Below are 22901 nucleotides of genomic sequence, written 5' to 3'. Positions count from 1 at the left end.
CATGAGAAAGTTCATTCCAGGTCACAACGACTCACCATATGTGAAAAACTGTTTCTTCATATCACCTTTGCTTCTTTCACCAATCTACACCCTCTGATTACTGGAACCGAGAACGAAGGGTTATAATCACAGGATAAGTGGTCTAAAAACCTCAGTGGTCAAGTCTGTCAGCCGCTGCTGCTTCTTGACACAGTATTAAGAGATGTTGCTTGTCACCCTATTGAACAGGTTTCCAAACATCACCCAGATCTCACGGACCAACTGTTGCTTTGAGACTGCCTGATTTAATTAGCTCTTGGAATGAAATCTCTGCATCCTTGACTCATCAATCCATCTGGTCAGGTCCTGTAGACAATTTTAAAGTTTAGAGTTTATTTATTAGTGTCACAAGTAGGCTTACAGTAACACTGCAATGAAGTTACTGTGAAAATCCCCCAGTCGCCACACTCCGGCACCTGTTCGGGTACACTGAGGGAGAATTTAGCACGGCCAATGCACCTAACCATCATGTCTTTCGGACTGTGGGAGGAAACCGGAGCACCCGGAGGAAACCCATGCAGACACGGGGAGAACGTGCAAACTCCACACACAGACAGTGAGCTAAGCCGGGAATCGAATCCAGGTCCCTGGCGCTGTGAGGCAGCAGTGCTAACCACTGTGTCACCGCACCGCCCCTGAAAGAAAAACAGCAAATGCTGAAAATAAAACTCAGCAGGTCTGGCAGCATCTGTGGAGATACAAACAAAGCTAATGTTTCAAATCCGTATGGTAACCAGGTAACCATGAGCTGGCGATGGCAGCGTTGGACCAAGTTTATCCAGCATTTTCTCTTTTTATCCTGAGAGCTTTGTTGCAGTGCAGGAAGAAATGATATGACGTGAGTTGTCAAGGAAAAGTCAATATTCAAATAGCTCACCTCCCTATCCTCGACAACTGCCCAATTCATTGCCCACACGTCGCCCACCTGTCAACAGTTTCTAGCTAGCAGCACTGGACAACAACATATCCTCCAACACAGCGAGAGGAGGCAATGGCCTAGTGGTATTATCACTAGGCTATTAATCCAGAAACTCAGCTCATGTTTTGGGGACCCGGCTTCGAATCCCGCCACGTCAGATGCTGGGATTTGAATTCAATAAAAAAATCTGGAATTAAGAATCTGCTGATGACCATGAAGCCATTGCCGATTGACCGAAAAACCCATTTGGTTCACTAATGCCCTTTAGGGAATGAAATCTGCAGCCTTACCTGGTCTCAGTAAGATGTCTCATAACACCAGGTTAACGTCCAACAGGTTTATTTGGAATCATGAGCTTTCAGAGCGCTGCCCCTTCCTCAGGTGAGTTCCTCAGCACTTCAAAAGCGCTTCCTCAGTGCTCCGAAAGCTCGTAATTTCAAATAAACCTGTTGGACTTTAACCTGGTGTTGTGAGACTTCTTACTGTGCCCACCCCAGTCCAACGCTGCCATCGCCAGCTCATGGTTACCTGGTCTGGCCTACATGTGACTCCAGAGCCACAGCAATGTGGTTGACTCTCAACTGCCCTCCAAGGGCTACTAGGGATGGGCAATAAATGCTGGCCAACCAGCGACGCCCATGTCCCACAAATAAAAAAAACAACAGCAGCATTACTGAGGCAATGTCCCTGGAGGGTGGAATGGCTGAAGCTGAACTTCCTTCTCAGCAATTCCACTCCTGTGCCTACCATTCTGCCAGTGCCCTTGCTATTCTCTGTCAGCCTGTCGATTTAAACGGCTGCAGCCCAGGCCGCGATCGTGTGGTCTGAGGTCGGAAGACTGAGAGCAGTTTGAGGTCATCCTCCAAGGACGGTTTCCTCAAATGAAGATCGAGGAAGCACCCAGTAAAGGCATCCACAAAACAAGCACTGAAGCAATGCACAAGGATGAATTGTTGAGTATTCCTGGGTTGACTCAATGATTTGCTGATGAATGGTAATAGTATTGAACATTTGGTGTTGGTTTTCTATGTATGAAATGAAGTGATGGGTGGTCTGAAGGAGAGCAATGTGATGGTTATTGGAAGAGGAAAGGTAAGAAATGTGTAACTGCTGGTAGAAAGAGAGACGGAGTGAAGGTGATTGTTCCTGAATTACTTGTTCATTTGCAGCCCTGATTGAAATGTGCTGACTTAGATTGGCTGAAAAACAGCAAAGCCTCAGGTTTAATCTTCATCTGCCAGCTTCACATTTCTGAGCTTAAGCAATAGAACACCCTACACCTGACCATGAGGCGTCAACTGTAGCTCAGTGTTCTCTTTGATTTGATTTGATCTTTCACTGTCATATGTATTGGGTAAACACAGTAAGAAGTTTAACAACACCAGGTTAAAGTCCAACAGGTTTATTTGGTAGCAAAAGCCACACAAGCTTTCGAGGCTCTGAGCCCCTTCTTCAGAGCCTCGAAAGCTTGTGTGGCTTTTGCTACCAAATAAACCTGTTGGACTTTAACCTGGTGTTGTTAAACTTCTTACTGTGTTTACCCCAGTCCAACGCCGGCATCTCCACATCATATGTATTGGGATACAGGGAAAAGTATTGTTTCTTGCACGCTATACAGACAAAGCATACCGTTCATAGAATACATAGGGGAGAAGGAAAGGAGAGGGTGCAGAACGTAGTGTTACAGTCATAGCTAGGGTGTAGAGAAAGATCAACTTAACATAAGGTAAGTCCATTCAAAAGTCGAAGGGAGTATGTCCTGGGTGTTTGGGGTCCTTGATTATGCTGGTTGCTTTTCCAAGGCAGTGGGAATTGTAGACGGAGTCAATGGATGGGAGACTGGTTTGCATGATAGATTGGGCTATGTTCATGACCCTTTGTAGTTCCTTGCGGTCTTGTTCAGAGCAGGAGCCATACCAAGCTGTGATACATTTGGAAAGGATGTTTTCTATGATGCATCTGTAAAAATTGGTGAGAATTGTAGCGGACATGCCAAATTTCCTTAGCTTCCTGAGAAAGTAGAGGCATTGGTGGGCTAAATCAGAGGGATGTGGGTTCACGTTTCACTCCGGAACAAGTGCACTGAAATCTAGGCAGGCTCTCCAGTGCGGGGATGAGATGTTAAACTGGGGCCCCATCTGCCTGCTTGAGTGAATGCAAACTATCCCATGGAACTATTTTGGAGAAAAGCAGAGGCGTTGACCCCAATGTCTGGCTAACGTTTGTCCCTAAATATAGGTCACAAATAAAACATTGATCATTGCAGGAGCTTGCTATGTACAAATTGGCTGCTTCTATTAAATAATCTTTCTTCTTTTGGATGTTGGGTGAGAGCAGGATGGGAGATACCACCCATGATCCCAAGAGTGGGCAGCACAGTGGCAGGCATCTCATGATGAGTAGCCAGTTGAAGAGGGGGATGCCCTCAGCCAGAGGTTCAAGCTTCAGGGACAGGCATGAGAATCAGAGAATCCCTACAGTGCAGAAGGAGACCATTCAGCCCATTGAGTCTGCACCAACATCAATGCCACCTGGGCCCTATTCCCGTAACCACACACATTTACCCTGCCAATCCCCTGACACTCGGGTCAATTTAGCACAGCCAATCAATCCTAACCCGCACATCTTTGGACTTTGGAGTTGGATGAGGTCTTCAGAATTGAAGGTTTTTGGATTTCCCTCCAGTCCTGTTGCAAATTGGCTCAATTTCTAAACAGCTTCATTATGATTTGTCTGTAATATCTTTTCTCTGACTCGATGGAAAATGCAATTTCAGCGCTTGATGTGTTGACAATTAACTAACTCCCTGGCCCTGCCAATCTGAAGGAGAAAATACATTTTTGACAAGAAACACACCCTCTTTTTTCAAAGAAACACAAAACGCTCTGCTCCCCTGAGCAGGAATAAAGTTGTTGAAATTTCATTTTTAATTATTGTGAAGGGCAGTAGCAGTTTGAAGCCAGTCCCACAGGTCCAAGTGCGCAAAAGAAATCATTTCGGGATAACCGTCATGGAATTAAATTCTGTTAAATGACACATTCGGAGAGAGCACTCAAAACCCAAATGAGCTGATTGCAAAATTATAATTAAATTGTACTGCGAAGCAGTGTGTGCAAAAGCAAACATCACATTCCAGCCTCAAATATCAAACATTTCTGGTGCTAACGAGTTGGAAGTCATTTTGAAATCTCAATTGCATACTCTTCTCGGAATTCCAGACATTTTCCTTTCCCTGTTTGCCCAGTTGTATTCCATCCTGAAATGAGGATTGTTCTATCCAAATTGATCTTGGATCGGGTGAGCAGATTATTTGGCTAATACACACATCATGGTCAAGTGTGAAGTTGTCCTTACTGTGTATAGCCCAGTCTGCAGGTACAAGACCATAAGATATAGGAGCAGAATTAGGCCACTCGGCCCATCGAGTCTGCTCCGCCATTCAATCATGACTGATATCTTTCTCATCCCCATTTTCCTGCCTTTTCCCTGATTCCCTTTTTAATCAAGAAGTTTTCTATCTCTGTCTTAAAGACACTCAATGACCTGGCCTCCACAGCCTTCTGCGGCAAAGAGTTCCACAGATTCACCACTTTCTGGCTGAAGAAATTCCTCCTCATTTCTGTTTTAAAGGATCGTCCCTTTAGCCTGAGGTAGTGCCCTCTGGTTCTAGTTTTTCCTACTAGATGAAATATCCTCTCCACGTCTACTCTATCCAGGCCTCGCAGTATCCTGTAGATTTCAGTGAGATTCCCCGTCATCCTTCAAAACTCCAACAAGTACAGGCCCAGAGTCCTCAACCGTTCTTCATACGACAAGCTCTTCATTCCAGGGATCATTCTTATATGCGAGCAGTTGGGAGCAGAGGCTCCACAGCTCAGGCTGCTATTCCTATGTGGGTAACTCACCAGTTAAATCATAGAACGTACAGCACAGGAGAAGCCGTTGGATCGTTGGATCTTTGTACGAGATCTTCAATTATCGTAAAATCCTTACACTGCAGAAAGAGGCCGTTTGGCCCATCGGGTCTGCACCGACTCTCTCTGACAGAGTGCCTTATTAAATTTGATGATCAGCCATGATCAAAATGAATGGCGGAGCAGGCTTGAAGGGCTGAATGGCCTACTCCTGCTTCTAGTGTCCATGTTTCGAATAGCATCCATGGTTTTGAACCACTCTATACCAAGTCTCTTGTTAACCTTCTTTGCTCCAAGGAGCATGATGCCTACTTTGCCAGTCTCCCCACACAGTTGGAGTAGCTGAGACGTGGCATCATTCTGGGAAAGCTCGACTGTTCCCTTCCCAATGTCTTGACATCCTTCCTGAAGTCTCATGCTTGGAATTGAATGCAGTTTTCCATTTGAGCATTAATTAGTGTCTTGTAAAAAAAATTAGTCAGACTTCCTTGCTTATTTGCACTCTGAATTGCTGCACCTTTCTTAAACTTATCCTGCCACCATCAGAGATTACTGTCCACACATCCCCAGGTCTCTCTCTTCCTGCACGCTCTTTAAAACTTTAACATTTAATGGTATAACGTCTGGTGATACATTTTGGCAGATTTTTAAAAAGTGCGCCATTTAGTTCATTTTTGCCTCTCCTCAATCTGCGAAATCAGACATCATACCATTATATTTCACCAGTCAGTCTGTGTCCTCCTGGAGTCTGTTCTTATCCTCCTCACTTTCACTGCATTTCCAAGTTTTGCATCGTCCCCAAGTTTTGAAATTATGCCCTCTGTGGCTGAGTCCAAGTCATTAAAATTTATCATTAGAGTACAGTGCTCTCAACACCGCCCCTGAGGAACTGCACTTGTCCAGCCTATACCACAGCTATTCAGCATTGCTCTCTGTCACTGAGCCAATTAGCCTTTAATTTTTGCTAACAAGTCTATTATGTGCAACCGTGATAAATTGCTTTTTGAAAGTCCATACACATGTTAACTACTCTAATCTAGCCTCTCCATTCTTTTATCAAATGACTCGACCGAGTGAATCAAAAATTATTTCCCTTCAACAAATCCACACTGACTTTCATTTATTGATCTGCACTTTCCCAAATGACAGTTTATTTTGTCCAGTATTATTGATTCTAACAGCTTCCCCAACGTGGACATTTGACAGACTGCAGGCTATAATTGCTGGGTTTATCTCTCTCTCTCCGTTTCCAAACAGGGTGCAATTATTGCAATCCTTCTGTCCCCTGGCATTGACCCCGCATCCCAGGAAGAGGGGAAGTTTGCATCCTGGACCCCTCCACAATTTCCACCTTTACTTTCCTCACTCACCAAAACGATTTGACCAGATGACTTTTCAATCAAATATTGCTGATTTTTCAAAGTTTGCCCACTTTATCTATTTTTATCTGATCCAATTTTCCTGCTAGCTGCCTCCTCCTTTACTGTGATATTGGCAGCATTCTCTTTCTCGAGAAGGTTGATGGAAAGTTATTGCTGCAGTCACGGGTTCACTCCTTAACAAGAAGACCTCCTTTTTGATCCCTTATGGGCCCACACTTGGACTAACCTTTTACTATGTTTATGCCTATGTAAGACTTCTGGATGCTTTCTATTTTAGCTGATAATCTACTTCAGCTCATTGGGCTGAATTTTAAGGCCCCGCTGTGGCAATGGCAGAGCCATAGAATTCCGCCTGGTATCTTTCTTTAGATTTGGTCTGTACGGGGCAGCATGGTGGCACAGTGGTTAGTACTGCTGCCTCACAGCGCCAGGGACCCGGGTTTGAGGATTATAAATCTTTCAGAAGCAGCAGCCCACGTCTAATTATTCTTTGATGCATTGAACAATCTGAATTATTTGAAGTGTCTCACAAGGGTTGATTCCCTGTCAGTGATAGGGAAACGAACTTGCCTGAGTGTGGCCAGTGCTAACTATGGCCTGCACTTGAGGACTATCTATGCATCCCATCATACTTTAGATACCCTTTGGTCATCCTTCCAGTTTTCTGGCAGTGTGCACAGATTGGGGACAGCACGCTGGCACAGTGGTTAGCATTGCTGCCTCACAGTGCCAGGGACCCGGGTTCAATTCCTGGCTTGGGTCACGGTCTGTACGAAGTATGCACATTCTCCCTGTGTCTGCGTGGGTTTCCTCCGGGTGCTCCAGTTTCCTCCCACAGTCTGAAAGACGTGCTGATTAGGTGCATTGGCCGTGCCAAATTTTCCCTGTACCTGAACAGGCGCCAGAGTGTGGAGACTAGGGGATTTTCACTGTAACTTCATTGAAGTGTTAACTTGTGACATTAATAAATAAACTTTAATAACCTAGTTAGGACCAGACAAGGGGAAGGATTCTTCTAGTGCAGTGGACGCCTGAGGCGTCTTCAGTCTCATCCAATGTGACTGAGTTTGTACTCGACTGGCCTCCAGAGGTCAGCATCTCACCCATTGTGCCAACTACAAGTCCTGAAATGTAAAACTTACTATAAGTGCTTGGTTTTTTAACCAGGGAGGGGGAAGGGGGATGAGAGGGAGGGAAAGACAGAATGTAAAGTCTTGAAAAACTTTTTAAAATGCTTCCTTAATGATGTCTCAACAAGAAGTGATGATAATAAAAGGCCAGAAAGCCCTGTAAGAGAGAGGAGGAAAAATGCTTGTAATTATTACATTTGTACTTTTAATGGGTGCAGGATGGAATGAATTGTTAAGTGATGAGCAACATTGTAGTGTAAATTGAAATGGAGCCCTTCTTACAGCACTGCATCAGACTTGACACAGCGATTGAAGAAAAATACTTAAAGCACTACTTTGTGTTCAGCTGATTTGGTACCGCAGTTAAATGCAATTACAGTCTCATTGTTGGCTATTCATGAGCTATATTGGAAGTTGAATCATCCTTTAACATTGATACTGAACCATGGCTACTGATGGCGCACCAGGAGGGAAACAGCATCTACTACTCACCTCTAAGAGTCTCAAGATCCTGATTTTTCTTGGGATCCAGGAACTACAGGAAGTAACAGGAGAGGCAGTGTTGGTTGTCCTACTCACTATACAATAACCAACAGCAATCATAGCTTGGTGTCTACGAATGAATAGTCTACTGGAGGGTGGGCAAAGGGGAGTCAAGCTCTTCAGAAAGGGGGGAGGAATTCGTGATGGTACTGAAGACTATCAGAGAAGTAGTACTGAATTAATCTACAAAGTAAAATGAGCGATGGTATATATTTTTTTAATTCTTTTTTTTTCTTCATTCGTGGGACATGAGCATCGCTGGCTGGCCAGCATTTATTATCCATCCCCAATTGCCCTTGAGAAGGTGGTGGTGAGCTGCCTTCTTGAATCGCTGCAGTCCACGTGCTGTGGGTTGACCCACAATGCCGTTAGGGAGGGAATTCCAGGATTTTGACCTAGTGACAGTGAAGGAACGACCGATATATTTCCATGTCAGGATGGTGAGTGGCTTGGAGGGGAACTTGCAAGTGGTGGTATTCCCATGTATCTGCTGCCCTTGTCCTTCTAGATGAGAGTGGTCAAGGGTTTGGAAGGTGTTGTCTAAGGATCGTTGGTGAATTGCTGCAGTAGATCTTGTAGATAGTACACACTGCTGCTACTGAGTGTTGGTGATGGAGGGAGTAGGTGTTTGTGTTGCCAATCAAGCGGGGCTGCTTTGTCCTGGATGGTGTCAAGTTTCTTGAGTGTTGTTGGAGCTGCACTCATCCAGGCAAGGGGGGAGTATTCCATTACACTGCTGACTTGTACCTTGTAGACGGTGGATAGTATATCTCAATAACATTCAATTGTTAATGCCTCCTGGATAGATGTGAAACTATGGGACAATTTTGTTGACCCCTGTGTCCTGGTCAACATTACCTCCTCAGCAGACATCATTCATTCGGATGATGTGCTCCTTTGTGGGAGCCAGCCATATGCAAATTGGCTATGATATTTCCTGCATTATATCAGTGAGCACACTTCATAAAGTACTTAATCGGATGTAAAACACTTAGAAAAACCCAGAGGTCTTGAAAGGTAATATATAAATGCAAACCTTTTCATGTCTCCATGATCACTGAGAGTGCAATGGGAAATAGAAATGTAAGATGGGAGAGTGCTGTTCAAAGCCTTCAGTGCTGATGTTTCCTATACAATTGCTACTTGACGACGTTCTACATTGTACCACGCTGAATGGTTTATTGAAGGGATTGGAGATGTATAAACTCAAGGCTCTTCTTTCTGATGGATTGCAGCTGGTATCAAACACGTGGTTCTGCAAGGTGTACAGTGATGTTTTGTAGGGATTGTGGGAGAGGAGAACTGAGTTGACCAGGAAAATTAGCACATCAGCAGCAGCACCCTCATTGTCGACTGGCTGTCTTTGCATAATGTGGAGATGCCGGCGTTGGACTGGGGTAAACACAGTAAGAAGTTTAACAACACCAGGTTAAAGTCCAACAGGTTTATTTGGTAGCAAAAGCCACAAGCTTTCCGAAAGCTTGTGGCTTTTGCTACCAAATAAACCTGTTGGACTTTAACCTGATGTTGTTAAACTACTTACTGTGTCTTTGCATATACATGAAATAGACAGCGCAGACAAAGGGGATGTTTCACTATAATCTATCAACAAGACACAGCTGAATGTCCTTGCTAATAGCACCAACACTATAATAATGACATGATTAAATGACCATTGTCTGAACGGACATTCCACCATCTACCACTAAAGATCATGACATTACTGACAGGATGCGATTAAACAGCTGTTGTCTCGGGGGGCCTACCTCTTTGTATCATATGTAAATAATTTACTGGTATGCATTACTAGAAACAATTACCTTTACCAGAAATTGTAAATGCCGCATAAAAAAGGTTGACTGTACACAGTTGAGCAGAGCAAACTGAAGAAGCCTGAGGAATTCTTCAGTTCCCCTCTCCCTATCGATAAGAAAGCAATAAAGGATTGATCGCTCATGAATCCTGTGTCCGAATATCTTTTTAGCTCCAACAGGATGGAGGTCCACTTCTCATAAAAGCTTACATAAACCACCACAATAGCCTCTGGGACTGAAACTCTGTAAAAACAGCCACTGGTTTGAATGCATCTGTCAACCTGACACCAAGAGCAATGGAGAAGTAGCAGCGTGAAATCTGCGCAATGGAAAGGGTCAGATTGAAACAGAGACAGGACAGTAAGTTACATGGCAAGAACATCTGATATAATCGATTCCCCATTCCTGAAGGAAGTTAAAAAGGAATGAATTGTATGTATGAAAAACAAAAAGCACTTTACAGGATGTCCCCAAGCCCTTCACAGCCCATAACCTTTTGCGAGTTCAGTCAAAGCAGCGGCCAATTTTCACACAGCAAGATCCCACAAACAGCAATGAGATAATGGCCTGATCATCTGATTTTCTTTGTGAGGTTAATGTCTCCCCTGGAACCATAGAATCCTACAGTGCAGAGAAGGGCATTCGGCCCATTCAGGTCTGCACCGACTCTTTTTGGTAAGAGAATCTTATCCAAGTCCTATCCCCCGTAACCCCACACATTTGCCCCACTAATCCCCCTAACTATACATCTTTACACACTAAGAGACAATTTAGCATGGCCAATCCACCTAACCTGCACATCCTTGGACACTAAGGGGCAATTTAGCATGGCCAATCCACCTAACCTGCACATCCCTGGACACTAAGGGACAATCTAACATGGCCAATCCACCTAACCTGCACATCCTTGGGCAATAAGGGGCAATCTAACATGGCCAATCTGCCTAACCTGCACAACTTTGGACACAAAGGGGCAATTTAGCATGGCCAATCCACCTAGCCTGCACATCCTTGGACACTAAGGGGCAATTTAGCATGGCCAATCCACCTAACCTGCAAATCTTTGGACACCAAGGGGCAATTTAGCATAGCCAATCCACCTAACCTGCACATCTGTGGAGTGTGGTAGGAAACCGGAGCACCCAGGGGAAACCCACGGAGACACGGAGAGAACGTGCAGACTCCACACAGACAGTGACCCAAGCTGGGAATCGAACCTGGATTCCTGGCGCTGTGAGGCAGCACTGCGAACCACTGTGCCACCGTGCCACCCCTGGAAGACGGAACTGCTGACAGGGCAACATTCCCTCGACAGAACATGAGCATTTCAGCCTGGATTGTGGGCTCAGGCTTTCCAAGAGGGACCAGAACTCACAACCTTTGGTCATAGAGGACGCACGCTAACTCTGAGCCATGGGCTGACAGATGGAATAGAGACGCAATAATGGTTCGATTGGGTGTCACAGATGTGCATTCAAACAGCTTTGCCAGCCTCGTGCTCCATGAGGAAATCAGCAACAAGTCCAGGATTGCTTCCCAGACTGGGAACGTACTTTATCAGGAAGTTTAGCGATAGCTTGAGCTGCTTTATTACTCACATCTAAGTGCTCGATGCGTCACCTGAGCAACTATTCTGCCTTTAGTAAAAATTTGTACTTTTCAAAATGTCATCTTTGTTTGAAATTCAAGGCCGTGACAGTGACGCACCTTCACAAAGATGACCGAGTGATTGTTCTGTCACATTTTGTTCCCTGTTTTCAAAAGGTTGTTTGTGCTGTGAAACTAGCATTACAGAGGGCAGGTTTCATTCAATGCTTCTCACAGGCTTTCATTTGGGGGATTCAGACAAAGGGACACAGATTCAAACCAGTAAATGGGAAATTTAAGGTTGATGTCAAAATATTCCTCTTGAGGGGGCATTTTTAGCTCATCTGCCAATATTGATTCTACCACCCATCATATGAAAGGAAGCACGAGATATATGCTATATATCTCCATGCCTATATCTCTGTATCTCCAGGGGCGGCATGGTGGCACAGTGGTTAGCACTGCTGCCTCACAGCGCCAGGGATCCAGGTTCGATTCCCGGCTTGGGTGACTGCCTGTGTGGAGTTTGCATGTTGTCCCCGTGTCTGCGTGGGTTTCCTCCGGGTGCTCCGGTTTCCTCCCACAGTACAAAAATGTACGGGTTAGATGCATTGGCAATGCTAAGTTGTCCCTTAGTGTCAGGGGGACTAGCTAGGGTAAATGCATGGGGTTACTGGGGGTAGGGCCTGGGTGGGATTGTGGTCGGTGCAGACTCGATGGGCCGAATGGCCTCCTTCTGCACTGCAGGGATTCTATGATAAAGGGTAGCTGATTATTATGTTATTAACCCACGTTAAAATGGTCCCCCAGAGAATGGATAGAGTGTGAAGCAGACTCCTGGTAAAGGACACAGGAGGCAGGAGTCACTTTACAAATACGTGCCTGTTGCTTGATGTCGGGTGCTTCTGTTGCCTGGATTAGCCTGGAGCTGAATGTGACAGTCAGAGCTGTATGTTCACACTGCACCTTTATTTTGGCGGCAGAATCATGCTTCCCTTTGGGATGCACCCATGGCAATAAGGGGATCAGGCTGGAATTTCCCCATGGATTCTCCTGCTCTCTGGTCCAAACCTGGCTGGAAAACCAGAATAATGCCATGGAGAGCAATCAGCACCGATCTCCAGGGTCTCAGTCCATCATTTGCCAAAGCCTAAACAGGCAACTGAGGAAGAATCATGGACACTCAACCCCACCGTGTCTTTCGACATGCTTAACAATTAGTACTAAATTGACAGACACTGGGCAGCTCGAGTGGAGAATGAGAGAAGACTTCACTCACACAGTTAGTGGGGGTTAAACATGCTTAGGGTCAGCATCCACAGATTACGCTGCTGGTTTGCCACAAAGATAGGGAAATAGTTGTGGAAATGACAGTTCATAGATCCTCCCCTTCATGCCATCTACCCTTAACTTTATCTACCTGCCCTGGGAGTGTTTGATGGCAACAGTGCAGAGGGATCATTACTCTGTGTCTAACTCAGTGTGTAACCGTCCTGGGCGTGGTTGATGGGGACAGTGTAGAGGGAGATTTACTCTGCATCCAACCCTGTTCTGTATATGTCCTGGGAGTGTTTGATGGGGACAGCGTAGAGGGTGCTTTACTCTATATCTGACCCCATGCTGTACCTGCCCTGTGAGTGTGGAGGGAGTTTTACTTTGTATCTAACGCTGTGTTATACCTGCCCTAGAAGTGTTTCATAGGAACAGTGCAGAAGGAGCTTTATTCTGTCTCTAACCCTGTGCTGTACCTGTCCTGGGAGTGTTTGACATGGGGACAGTGCAGAGGGAGCTTTACTCTGTACCTAACCCTGTGCTGTACCTGGGCTGGGAGTGTTTGGTGGGACGGTGTAGAGGGATCTCTACTCTGTTTCCAACCCTGTTCTGTACCTGTCCTGGGAGTGCTTGATGGGGACGGTGTGGAGGGAACTTCACTCTGTATCTAACCCCGTGCTGTACCTGTCCTGGGAGTGTTTGATGGGGACAGTGTAGAGGGAGCTTTACTCTGTATCTAACCCTGTGCTGTACCTGTCCTGGGAGTGTTTGATGGGGACAGTGTATAGGGAGCTTTACTCTGTATCTAACCCTGTGCTGTACCTGTCCTGGGAGTGTTTGATGGGGACAGTACAGAGGGAGCTTTACTCTGTATCTAACCCCGTGCTGCACCTGTCCTGGGAGTGTTTGATGGGGACAGTACAGAGGGAGCTTTACTCTGTATCAAACCAAGTGCTGTACCTGACATGGGTGTGTTTGATGGGGACATTAATCGAGACACCACACTGGAAAATGTCCCAATGCGTTGCACCTTGATCAACACAAAGTTTACGGAATGAAAAGTGCTTGAAAAATTTGAGCTTGTCAGTGGTGTCAATCGTGTACCTGATTAAACTCAAATTGTTTTCTGGCTGCTTTTTCCCACCCACAAATCTAACAAGTCAAAAAGGAATAAATCTCTGAGATTGACAACTCTGTCGGATTGTTCAATAATTAGAACCTCTTTTTTTTTGCTAACAGTTTTCGTGCTGTGGGGGAGATGAGTACAAGGACTGGGATGTGAATCAATACCATTCTTGTGATGCACCAGGTCCATTGGCATGTGGAGTGCCGTACACCTGTTGTATGAACAAAGAGGTAGGAATGAAAAACCATCTGCATGGATTGTCCTGCCGGTTCCAAGTTCAAACTGGCTTTTCACTTTAAACTTGCTGCTTTAACTTTAAGCTGTCAAAGTATGTTTTAATGGGACCTGAATGGCATTACTGTCAGGGAATGATACACAGGTATTTGATAAGAAGGCTATTTTGCCAGAGTACACATAATGGCCGGAATTTAACCATCCATGGGAATTGGAGCGGTCGAGGGGCAGATTCCGGAAAGGTCTGTTGACCTCGGGCAGGGTTTCACTGTGTCCTGTTCAATTACCTGGCATGGGTGAAGTGGGATATAGACTTAATTTGAATACAGGGACCTGGAAAGTGGGTGGTTTACATGGACAGTGTTATTTAATGATGTACATTGTGACCACAGTGGGTGTATGTGTAAATAATGAGTAGATGAGTGCATATTGACTTTTAAATATCACAACAGCTTGAAGAATTTATCGTTTGAGCTGTAGAGGGCACTGGGTCATTGGGCAAAATGCCATGAAACAACATTTATTCTTGTCTCAAATTTGTTACAGTCTCAGTTCTGATCCCAGCTGTCTTATTATATCTGATGTGGAGATGCCGGCGTTGGACTGGGGTAAACACAGTAAGAGTTTTAACAACACCAGGTTAAAGTCCAACAGGTTTATTTGGTAGCAAATGCCATTAGCTTTCGGAGCACTGCTCCGAAGGACGAAGGAGCAGCGCTCCGAAAGCTAATGGCATTTGCTACCAAATAAACCTGTTGGACTTTAACCTGGTGTTGTTAAAACTCTTACTGTTATTATATCTAAGCAGAGATTCCTCAGAGGATGACTGGAAATGCCGCTGATTGGGATCTTTCTCCAACATGTTCACATTGTACTTGTATCTAATTGTATCTTTCCCACTCCCATTGTTCACCCCCTTCCTCATGAGGTGCTGGAGGTGAGGGGGGTGGAGGGAAACCTTCCAATGCACAGGCAACACGAGCAGACAATTTCACTGTCAGTGTTGATAGACTACTAAGGTATGGCCACAGTGATCTGTTATTACCTTACATCCACACACTATCCTGCAGGACACAGAGATGACCATCCATTGAATGGCGAAACAGGTTCGAGGAGATGAGTGAACTCTCTGTGATCTGAGGAGTCACGAGACAGTGAACAAGTGGTCAAACTGAATTCCCACTCTTGTCTTGGTGAAGATCAAATAGCTCAGCACGAATCTGCATTGGAGGAATTGCAGGTGTACATAACTCAATGAAACTTATTGACTTGAATTTGTGATTTGGAGAGGATGAGTGTGTGTGCATCTGCATGGCAGATGCAGGATAATGTGGATAAATCTGTTATCCACTTTGGTAGCAATAATAAGAAGACAGATTATTACTTCAATGGGTATAAATTGAGAGAGGTGGATACTCAGAGAGACCTTGGAGTCCTCGTGCATCAGTCGCTAAAAGTAAACGCACGGGTATAGCAGGCAGTAAAGAAGGCAAATGGTATGTTGGCCTTCATAGCGAGAGGATTTGAGAAGAGGGATAGGGATGTTTTACTGCAATTGTACAGGACTTTGGTAAGGCCACACCTGGAGTATTGTGTGCAGTTTTAGTGTCCTTATCTGAGGGAGGATGTCCTTAGTATAGAGGGAGTACAGTGAAGGTTTACCAGCTGATTCCTGGAATGGCAGGTCTGCCATATGAGGAGAGACTAAGTCGGTTAGGATTATATTCATAGGCCTAAACTGTTCAATCTCTCTTCATACACGCACTCATCCTCTCCAAATCACAAATTCAAGTCAATAAGTTTCATTGAGTTATGTACACCTGCAATTCCTCCAATGCAGATTCGTGCTGAGCTATTTGATCTTCACCAAGACAAGAGTGGGAATTCAGTTTGACCACTTGTTCACTGTCTCGTGACTCCTCAGATCACAGAGAGTGAGAGGGGATCTCACAGAAACTTGCAAAGTTCTAACAGGGTTAGACAGGGTAGATTCAGAAAGAATGTTCCCGATGGTGGGGGAGTCCAGAACTAGGGGTCATAGTTTGAGGATAAGGGGTAAACCTTTTAGAACTGAGGTGAGGAGAAATTTCTTCACCCAGAGGGTGGTGAATGCGTGGAATTCACTCCCACAGAAAGTAGTTGAGGCCAAAATGTTTTTGATTTGATTTGATTTATTATTGTCACATGTATTAGCATACAGTGAAAAGTATTGTTTCTTGCGCGCTATACAGACAAAGCATACCATTCATAGAGAAGGAAACTAGATAGTACAAAATGTACTGTTACAATCATAGCTAGGGTGTAGAGAAAGATCAACTTAATACAAGGTAAGTCCATTCAAAAGTCTGACAGCAGCAGGGAAGAAGCTGTTCTTGAGTCGGTTGGTACGTGACCTCAGACTTTTGTATCTTTTTCCCGAAGGAAAAAGGTGGAAGAGAGAATGTCCAGGGTGCGTGGGGTCCTTAATTATGTTGGCTGCTTTGCCGAGGCAGCGGGAAGTGTAGACAGAGTCAATGGATGGGAGGCTGGTTTGTGTGATGGATTGGGCTACATTCATATCCTTTTGTAGTTCCTTGCGGCCTTGGGCAGAGCAGGAGCCATACCAAGCTGTGATACAACCAGAAAGAATGCTTTCTGTGGTGCATCTGTAGAAGTTGGTGAGAGTCATAGCTGACATGCCAAATTTCCTTAGTCTTCTGAGAAAGTAGAGGCGTTGGTGGGCTTTCTTAACTATAGTGTCGGCATGGGGGGACCAGGACAGGTTGTTGGTGATCTGGACACCTGAGATTTCAAGAAGAAATTCGATATAGCTCTTGGGTCAAAAGGGATCAAGGAATATGAGGGGAAGGGGGGGGGATCAGGATATTGAATTTGATGATCAGTCATGATCATAATGAATGGCGGAGCAGGCTCAAAGGGCCGAATGGCCTCCTCCTGCTTCTAGTTTCTATGTTTCTATGGCTGAGTTATCAACGGAGCTTGCTCTTTACCCCCCATTTCGGAAGGGCAAGCTGTAATATTGACAATAATGATACAGGTTAGTGAGACCATTAACAAGTCATCACTGGGGTTCACTTCCAGAGGGATAGAATTGAAAAGCTGAGGTGATGTGCTAAACTTCTGCTTCAATATAACACAGAGTGCTGTGCGCACTCCTGCCATTCCACGTGTCTTCCCAACGGAAGAAGGTGGAAGAGAGTATGTCCGGGGTTCGTGGGATCCTTGATTATGCTGGCTGCTTTGCTGAGGCAGTGGGAAGTGTAGACAGAGTCAGTGGATGGGAGGCTGGTTTGAGTGATGGACTGGGCTTCGTTCACGACCCTTTCTAGTCTCTTGCAGCCTTGGGCAGAGCAGGAGCCATACCAAGCTGTGATACAACCAGAAAGAATGCTTTCTATGGTGCATCTGGAAAAGTTGGTGAGAGTTGCAGCTGACATGCTGCATTTCCTTAGCCTCCTGAGAAAGTAGAGGCGTTGGTGGATTTCTTAACTATTGCGTCAGTGTGGAGGGACCAGGACAGATGCTGGCGGGCCCGGAGACTTCAGTCCCGGGACCGCTAATCATATGCTAATGATCATTAGCATAAATTATACAGCTCCACTCTGGTTTCTGGCACGGAGCTGACGGCGCTGGAAATCCAGCGGCCGGAGGCTCACAGAGGCTGTGGCGCCCAGTGGGAACCCACTACACAGCCTGCGCTTGGGCCTACCTGCTTTAGCAATGCAGCGAGCTGGGAGAATCACCCCCCCCCCCCCATCTTGTCTGCATTAACATGAAGAAACTTGTTGTTTTGTCTGACATTACAATTCTGCAGACCCAATGTCGATCAATTTTTCTGATTATCCTTCACAAGTAGATGGGAAGCCGGTGAGCAGAAGCGATTTGCACTGTTTGAGTGTCGAGTGGTGCAATTTATTTCAAGAACTTTCCCATCTTGCTTCCAGCTTCTCACCACTTAGGCTCACCACTTAGGCCCGACGGCACTTGTCAAAGGAGCTTTTTGCTTGACTGTGGGTGGTCCTTTTTTGGAGGGAGTTCCAGTCAGGGAGCAGTGGCCGTTTCACAGGAACAGACAGATTTGACCAGGTTCCATCCAGCAAGACTCTGCTGAATGAAGCAGCATTAACAATGGCTCTCTCTCTCTCTCTCTCTCAGGATAAGCTGGTGACCTATCTGCTTAACTCACGCAGCATTATATAAACCATGAAAGCGACCAAGTTGAGGAAGTTAAAAAGAATATTTTGAAATTGAGTGTCAGTAGCTAAAAGTGCATCATCCACCATATTGGGTAGGTATGGATGTCAAAGGGTTCACACCAGAACTATTTCACGGAATGAATAATTACTGTGACTAAAGGTGCTTTGTTTTGCGCCACACAAGTGCCAGGCAGTAACTATCTGCAATAAGAGGGAGTCTGACCATCGCCCATTGACATTCAGTGGCATTACTATCACTGAATCCACCAAACAACAACATCCTGGGGTCACCATTGAGCAGAAAGTGAACTACTTTAGCCATATAAATACTGTGGTGACAAGAGCAGGTCAGAGGCTGGGAATCCTGCGGAGAGTGACTCGCCTCCTGACTCCCCAAATCCACCATCTACAAGGCACAAATCAGGAGTGTGATGGAACACTCCCCACTTGCCTGGATGGGTGTAGTTCCAACAACACTCAAGAAGCTCGAACTTCCAGGACAAAGCAGCCCCGCTTGATTGGCAACACATCCACAAACATTCACTCCCTCCACCTCTGCCGCACACTGGCAGCAGTGTGTACCATGTACAAGATGCACTCAACAAGTCTCCTTTGCCAGCACCTTCCAAACCCATAACAGCTACCATCTAGAAGGACAAGGGCAGCAGACACACGGGAACACCACCTACTTGCAATTCCCCGCTTGGAAATATATCCATGATGTGGAGATGCCGGTGTTGGACTGGGGTAAGCACAGTAAGAAGTCTCACAACACCAGGTTAAAGTCCAACAGGTTTATTTGTTAGCATAAGCCACAAGCTTTCAGAGCACTGCTCCTTCATCAGGTAAGTGGGAGTTCTGTTCACAAACAGGGCATATAAAGACACAAACTCAATTTACAAGATAATGGTTGGAATGCGAGTCTTTACAGGTAATCAAGTCTTAAAGGTACGGACAATGTGAGTGGAGAGAGGGTTAAGCACAGGTTAAAGAGATGTGTATTGTCTCCAGCCAAGACAGTTCATGAGATTTTGCAAGCCCAGGCAAGTCATGGGGGTTACAGATAGTGTGACATGAACCCAAGATCCCGATTGAGGCCGTCCTCATGTGTGCGGAACTTGGCTATCAGTTTCTGCTCAGCGATTCTGCGTTGTCGTATGTTGTGAAGGCCGCCTTGGCGAATGCTAACCCGAAGATCAGAGGCTGAATGCCCGTGACTGCTGAAGTGTTCCCCAACAGGAAGAGAACACTCTTGCCTGGTGATTGTCGAGCAGTGTTCATTCGTCTGTTGCTGTGGCAGGATTGTGTGGTGTCGTGATCACTGTTCTGCGACATCTTCTTCGGAGCCTTCAACATGTCATCAATGAAGACGAACATCTCGCCAAGGCCATCCGCACAACCCCACTTCTTGCCTTCAAACAACCGCACAACCTCAAACAGACCATTGTCCGCAACAAACTACCCAGCCTTCAGGAGAACAGTGACCACGACACCACACAACCCTGCCACAGCAACCTCTGCAAGATGTGCCGGATCATCGACACGGATGCCATCATCTCATGTGAGAAAACCATCCACCAGGTACACGATACATACTCTTGCAAATCGGCCAATGTTGTCTACCTGATACGCTGCAGGAAAGGATGTCCTGAGGCATGGTACATTGGGGAGACCATGCAGACGCTACGACAACGGATGAATGAATACCGCTCGACAATCACCATGAAGGAGTGTTCTCTTCCTGTTGGGGAATACTTCAGCAGGCCCAGGCATTCAGCCTCTGATCTTCAGGTAAGCATCCTCCAAGGCGGCCTTCACGACACACGACAATGCAGAATCGCTGGGCAGAAACTGATAGCCAAGTTCCACACACATGAGGACGGCCTCAACTGAGATCTTGGGTTCATGTCACACTATCTGTAACCCCCATGACTTGCCTGGGCTTGCAAAATCTCACTAACTGTCCTGGCTGGAGACAATACACATCTCTTTAACCTGTGCTTAACCCTCTCTCCACTCACATTGTCTGTACCTTGAAGACTTGATTACCTGTCAAGCCTCGCATTCCAACCATTATTTTGTAAATTGAGTTTGTGTCTTTATATGCCCTGTTTGTGAACAGAACTCCCACTCACCTGATGAAGGAGCAGCGCTCTGAAAGCTTGTGGCTTGTGCGACCAAATAAACCTGTTGGACTTTAACCTGGTGTTGTGAGATTTTTTACAGGAAATATATCACCATTCCTTCGCAGTCGCTGGGTCAAAATCCTATAACTCCCTCCCTAACAGCACTGTGGGTGTACCTACCCTCAGGACTGCAGCGTTTCAAGAAGGAGGCTCGCCACCACCTTCACGAGGGCAATAAGGAATGGGCAATGAATGCTGGTCTAGCCAGCGACAACCCCATTCCATAAATGAATTTTTAAAAATGTTTGCCTTCTTGGAAGATTAAAGAATGCTCCTGTTATGGTGAATTATCTGGAATGTGGTGCATCGGATGTGAGAAAGCGAGCGTTGCAAAAAGATTAAGTGTGGATATGAGGAAAGTGATTGAATAGGGAAATGGAAAGCTGGCATGTGTAAAAGTGAGTGTTACTCTGTCAAATTGCCCACTTGCTCATTAATATCCCGAAGGGCAGGAAGGCACCAGCTTCTCAGGGTAACTACCGATGGCTAAGAATTCTGGCAATGCCAGCAATGCTCACACCCTGAGAATGAATAGCTAGAATATACTTTAGGGTGGAAGGAGTGCACTTTGCCTCATGTCATTGAAGAGATGCTGCTGGGAAGGCCATTGGATTAAGAAGGATTTAAATTCATAAGTTCATAAGATATAGGAGCAGTAAAAGGCCATTCGGCCCATCGAGTCCGCTCCGCCATTTGATCATGGCTGATATGCTCCTCATCCCCATTTTCCTGCCTTTTCCCCATAACCCTTCAAACCATTACCAAGTAAAAACCTGTCTATCTCCTCCTTAAATTTACACACTGTCCCAGCATCCACCCGCACTTTGGGGCAGCGAATTCCACGCATTCACAACCCTTTGGGAGAAGTAGTTTCTCCTCAACTCTGTTTTAAATTTGCGACCCCTTATCCTAAGGCTATGACCTCTCGTCCTAGAATGCCCGACAAGAGGAAACATCCGCTCCACATTCATGCTTCGAAACAGTTGAACAGGTTTGGATATTCAAGCTGCAAAAACCTATTGAAGCGTTTGATAGTTGGAGATCGTAATTCTTGCCTTTTAAGTGCACTGCAGTTTGTCCAAATGATGGGGAGAGATTTGTAAAACACCCTGGTGGTCTGAGGGATACTTGAATGTAGGAACCAGACCCTATCTGTTGATTTGATATCCTGAATTACTCATTCCTGGCCCTCAAATTGCGATATAATAAATCTGCCTCTAGCAACATCACTAATTTTGTAAATATATGTTGCCTGTGCAACCATTGATTTATAATGCTGTCATGTGAAGGATATGAATGGCTGCTTTTGTGTAATGAAGCTGCAGCAAGATTATGCATCCGTCGCAAAGCTGAATTCAGATTTGAAAGTTTTTGTTGAATTCACAATGTAAGGGCCTTATGGCCATGACTTTCTGTCTTTTAAAAAAAAAATTGCCTACACTTAGCGATAGGCATCGAAAGTCAACCCACCGCACGTGGACTGGAGCGTTTCAAGAAGGCAGCTCACCACCACCTTCTCAAGGGCAACTAGGGATGGGTGTTGATCTTCCAGAAGGAATTCTTCAGTTGTAGGTAATAAAATAAAACAAAACTTACTCCGACTTGTAAATCAAAGAAAAAAGTTCAATAAAGAAACTTCATTACTCCAACACCTGAGGCCTCACCCTGGGCCATTCTAAGCTCTCCCCAATGCCCAACAGATTCTTATTTATACTGAGTCAGCTGACCACCACATCAGCTTGTCATTGATTACATCGTTTACTAGGTCAGCTGACCCTTGCAGCTTTTTATCATTGGTCACACTACAACAGATCCAATGTTATCATTGGTTATCTTCCAACAAGGGCAATAAATGCTGGCTAGCCAGCGGTGCCCATGTCCCATGAATGATTAAAAAACTATATAGGAATCCCCAGAGATTGAGGCTTTGGGGTTTGGGAACTAGCTGGGACATCTTCATGCCTTCTATATTCGGTATTGAGTTGGACGAACAGCCATGATCGTGATGAATGGCGGAGCAGGCTCGAAGGGCCAAATGGCCTCCTCCTGCTCCTATCTTCTATGTTTCTATCTTCGCTCATTACAAGCCATCTCATTACCAATCATCAATACTCTCTCTGTAAAGAGAAGAGGACTTACAAGAGCTGCCTTTTGGACTCCATGACCACAGTTTTACCCAGAAGCGTGTGAAATCGCTCAGGAAAACATCAGCCACAGATCACAACCTCAACGTGCATTTGCGCTACATTTTGGTTGGCAGGCGGACTTCTGACTCTCATATGCACCCGCCAACATTCAAACGTGTAATTTAGCCCATTAAGGGGCTAAATGAATGAAATTTTATAAAGATTAAAGGTTAAAGTTTATTTATTATTGTCACAAGTAGGCTTACATCAACACTGCAATGAAGTTACTGTGAAAATCCCCTAGACGCCACAGTCCGGTGCCCGTTCGGGTATTCATATCATAGAAGTCCTACAGTGCAGAAGGAAGCCATTTGACCCATGGAGTCCGCACCAACAACAATCCCACCCAGGCCATACCCCAGCTTAGTTACCC

General features: G+C 45.4%; 1 protein-coding gene across 1 annotated transcript in view; it reads left to right on the top strand.

Moving 5' to 3' along the window:
- The window catches only part of LOC144510103 (tetraspanin-15), a 225789-nt gene that overhangs the window by 122427 nt on the left and 80461 nt on the right, over positions 1-22901 (top strand). Inside the window, exon 5 of the mRNA XM_078239377.1 lies at positions 13840-13956. Within this exon, the coding sequence (XP_078095503.1) occupies positions 13840-13956 (117 nt within the window). The remainder of the gene's footprint in view (positions 1-13839; positions 13957-22901) is intronic.

This window comes from Mustelus asterias, chromosome 22 (genome assembly GCF_964213995.1).
Source record: "Mustelus asterias chromosome 22, sMusAst1.hap1.1, whole genome shotgun sequence".
NCBI classification, from domain to species: Eukaryota; Metazoa; Chordata; class Chondrichthyes; order Carcharhiniformes; family Triakidae; genus Mustelus; species Mustelus asterias.
This window is presented reverse-complemented; position numbering and strand designations above follow the sequence as displayed.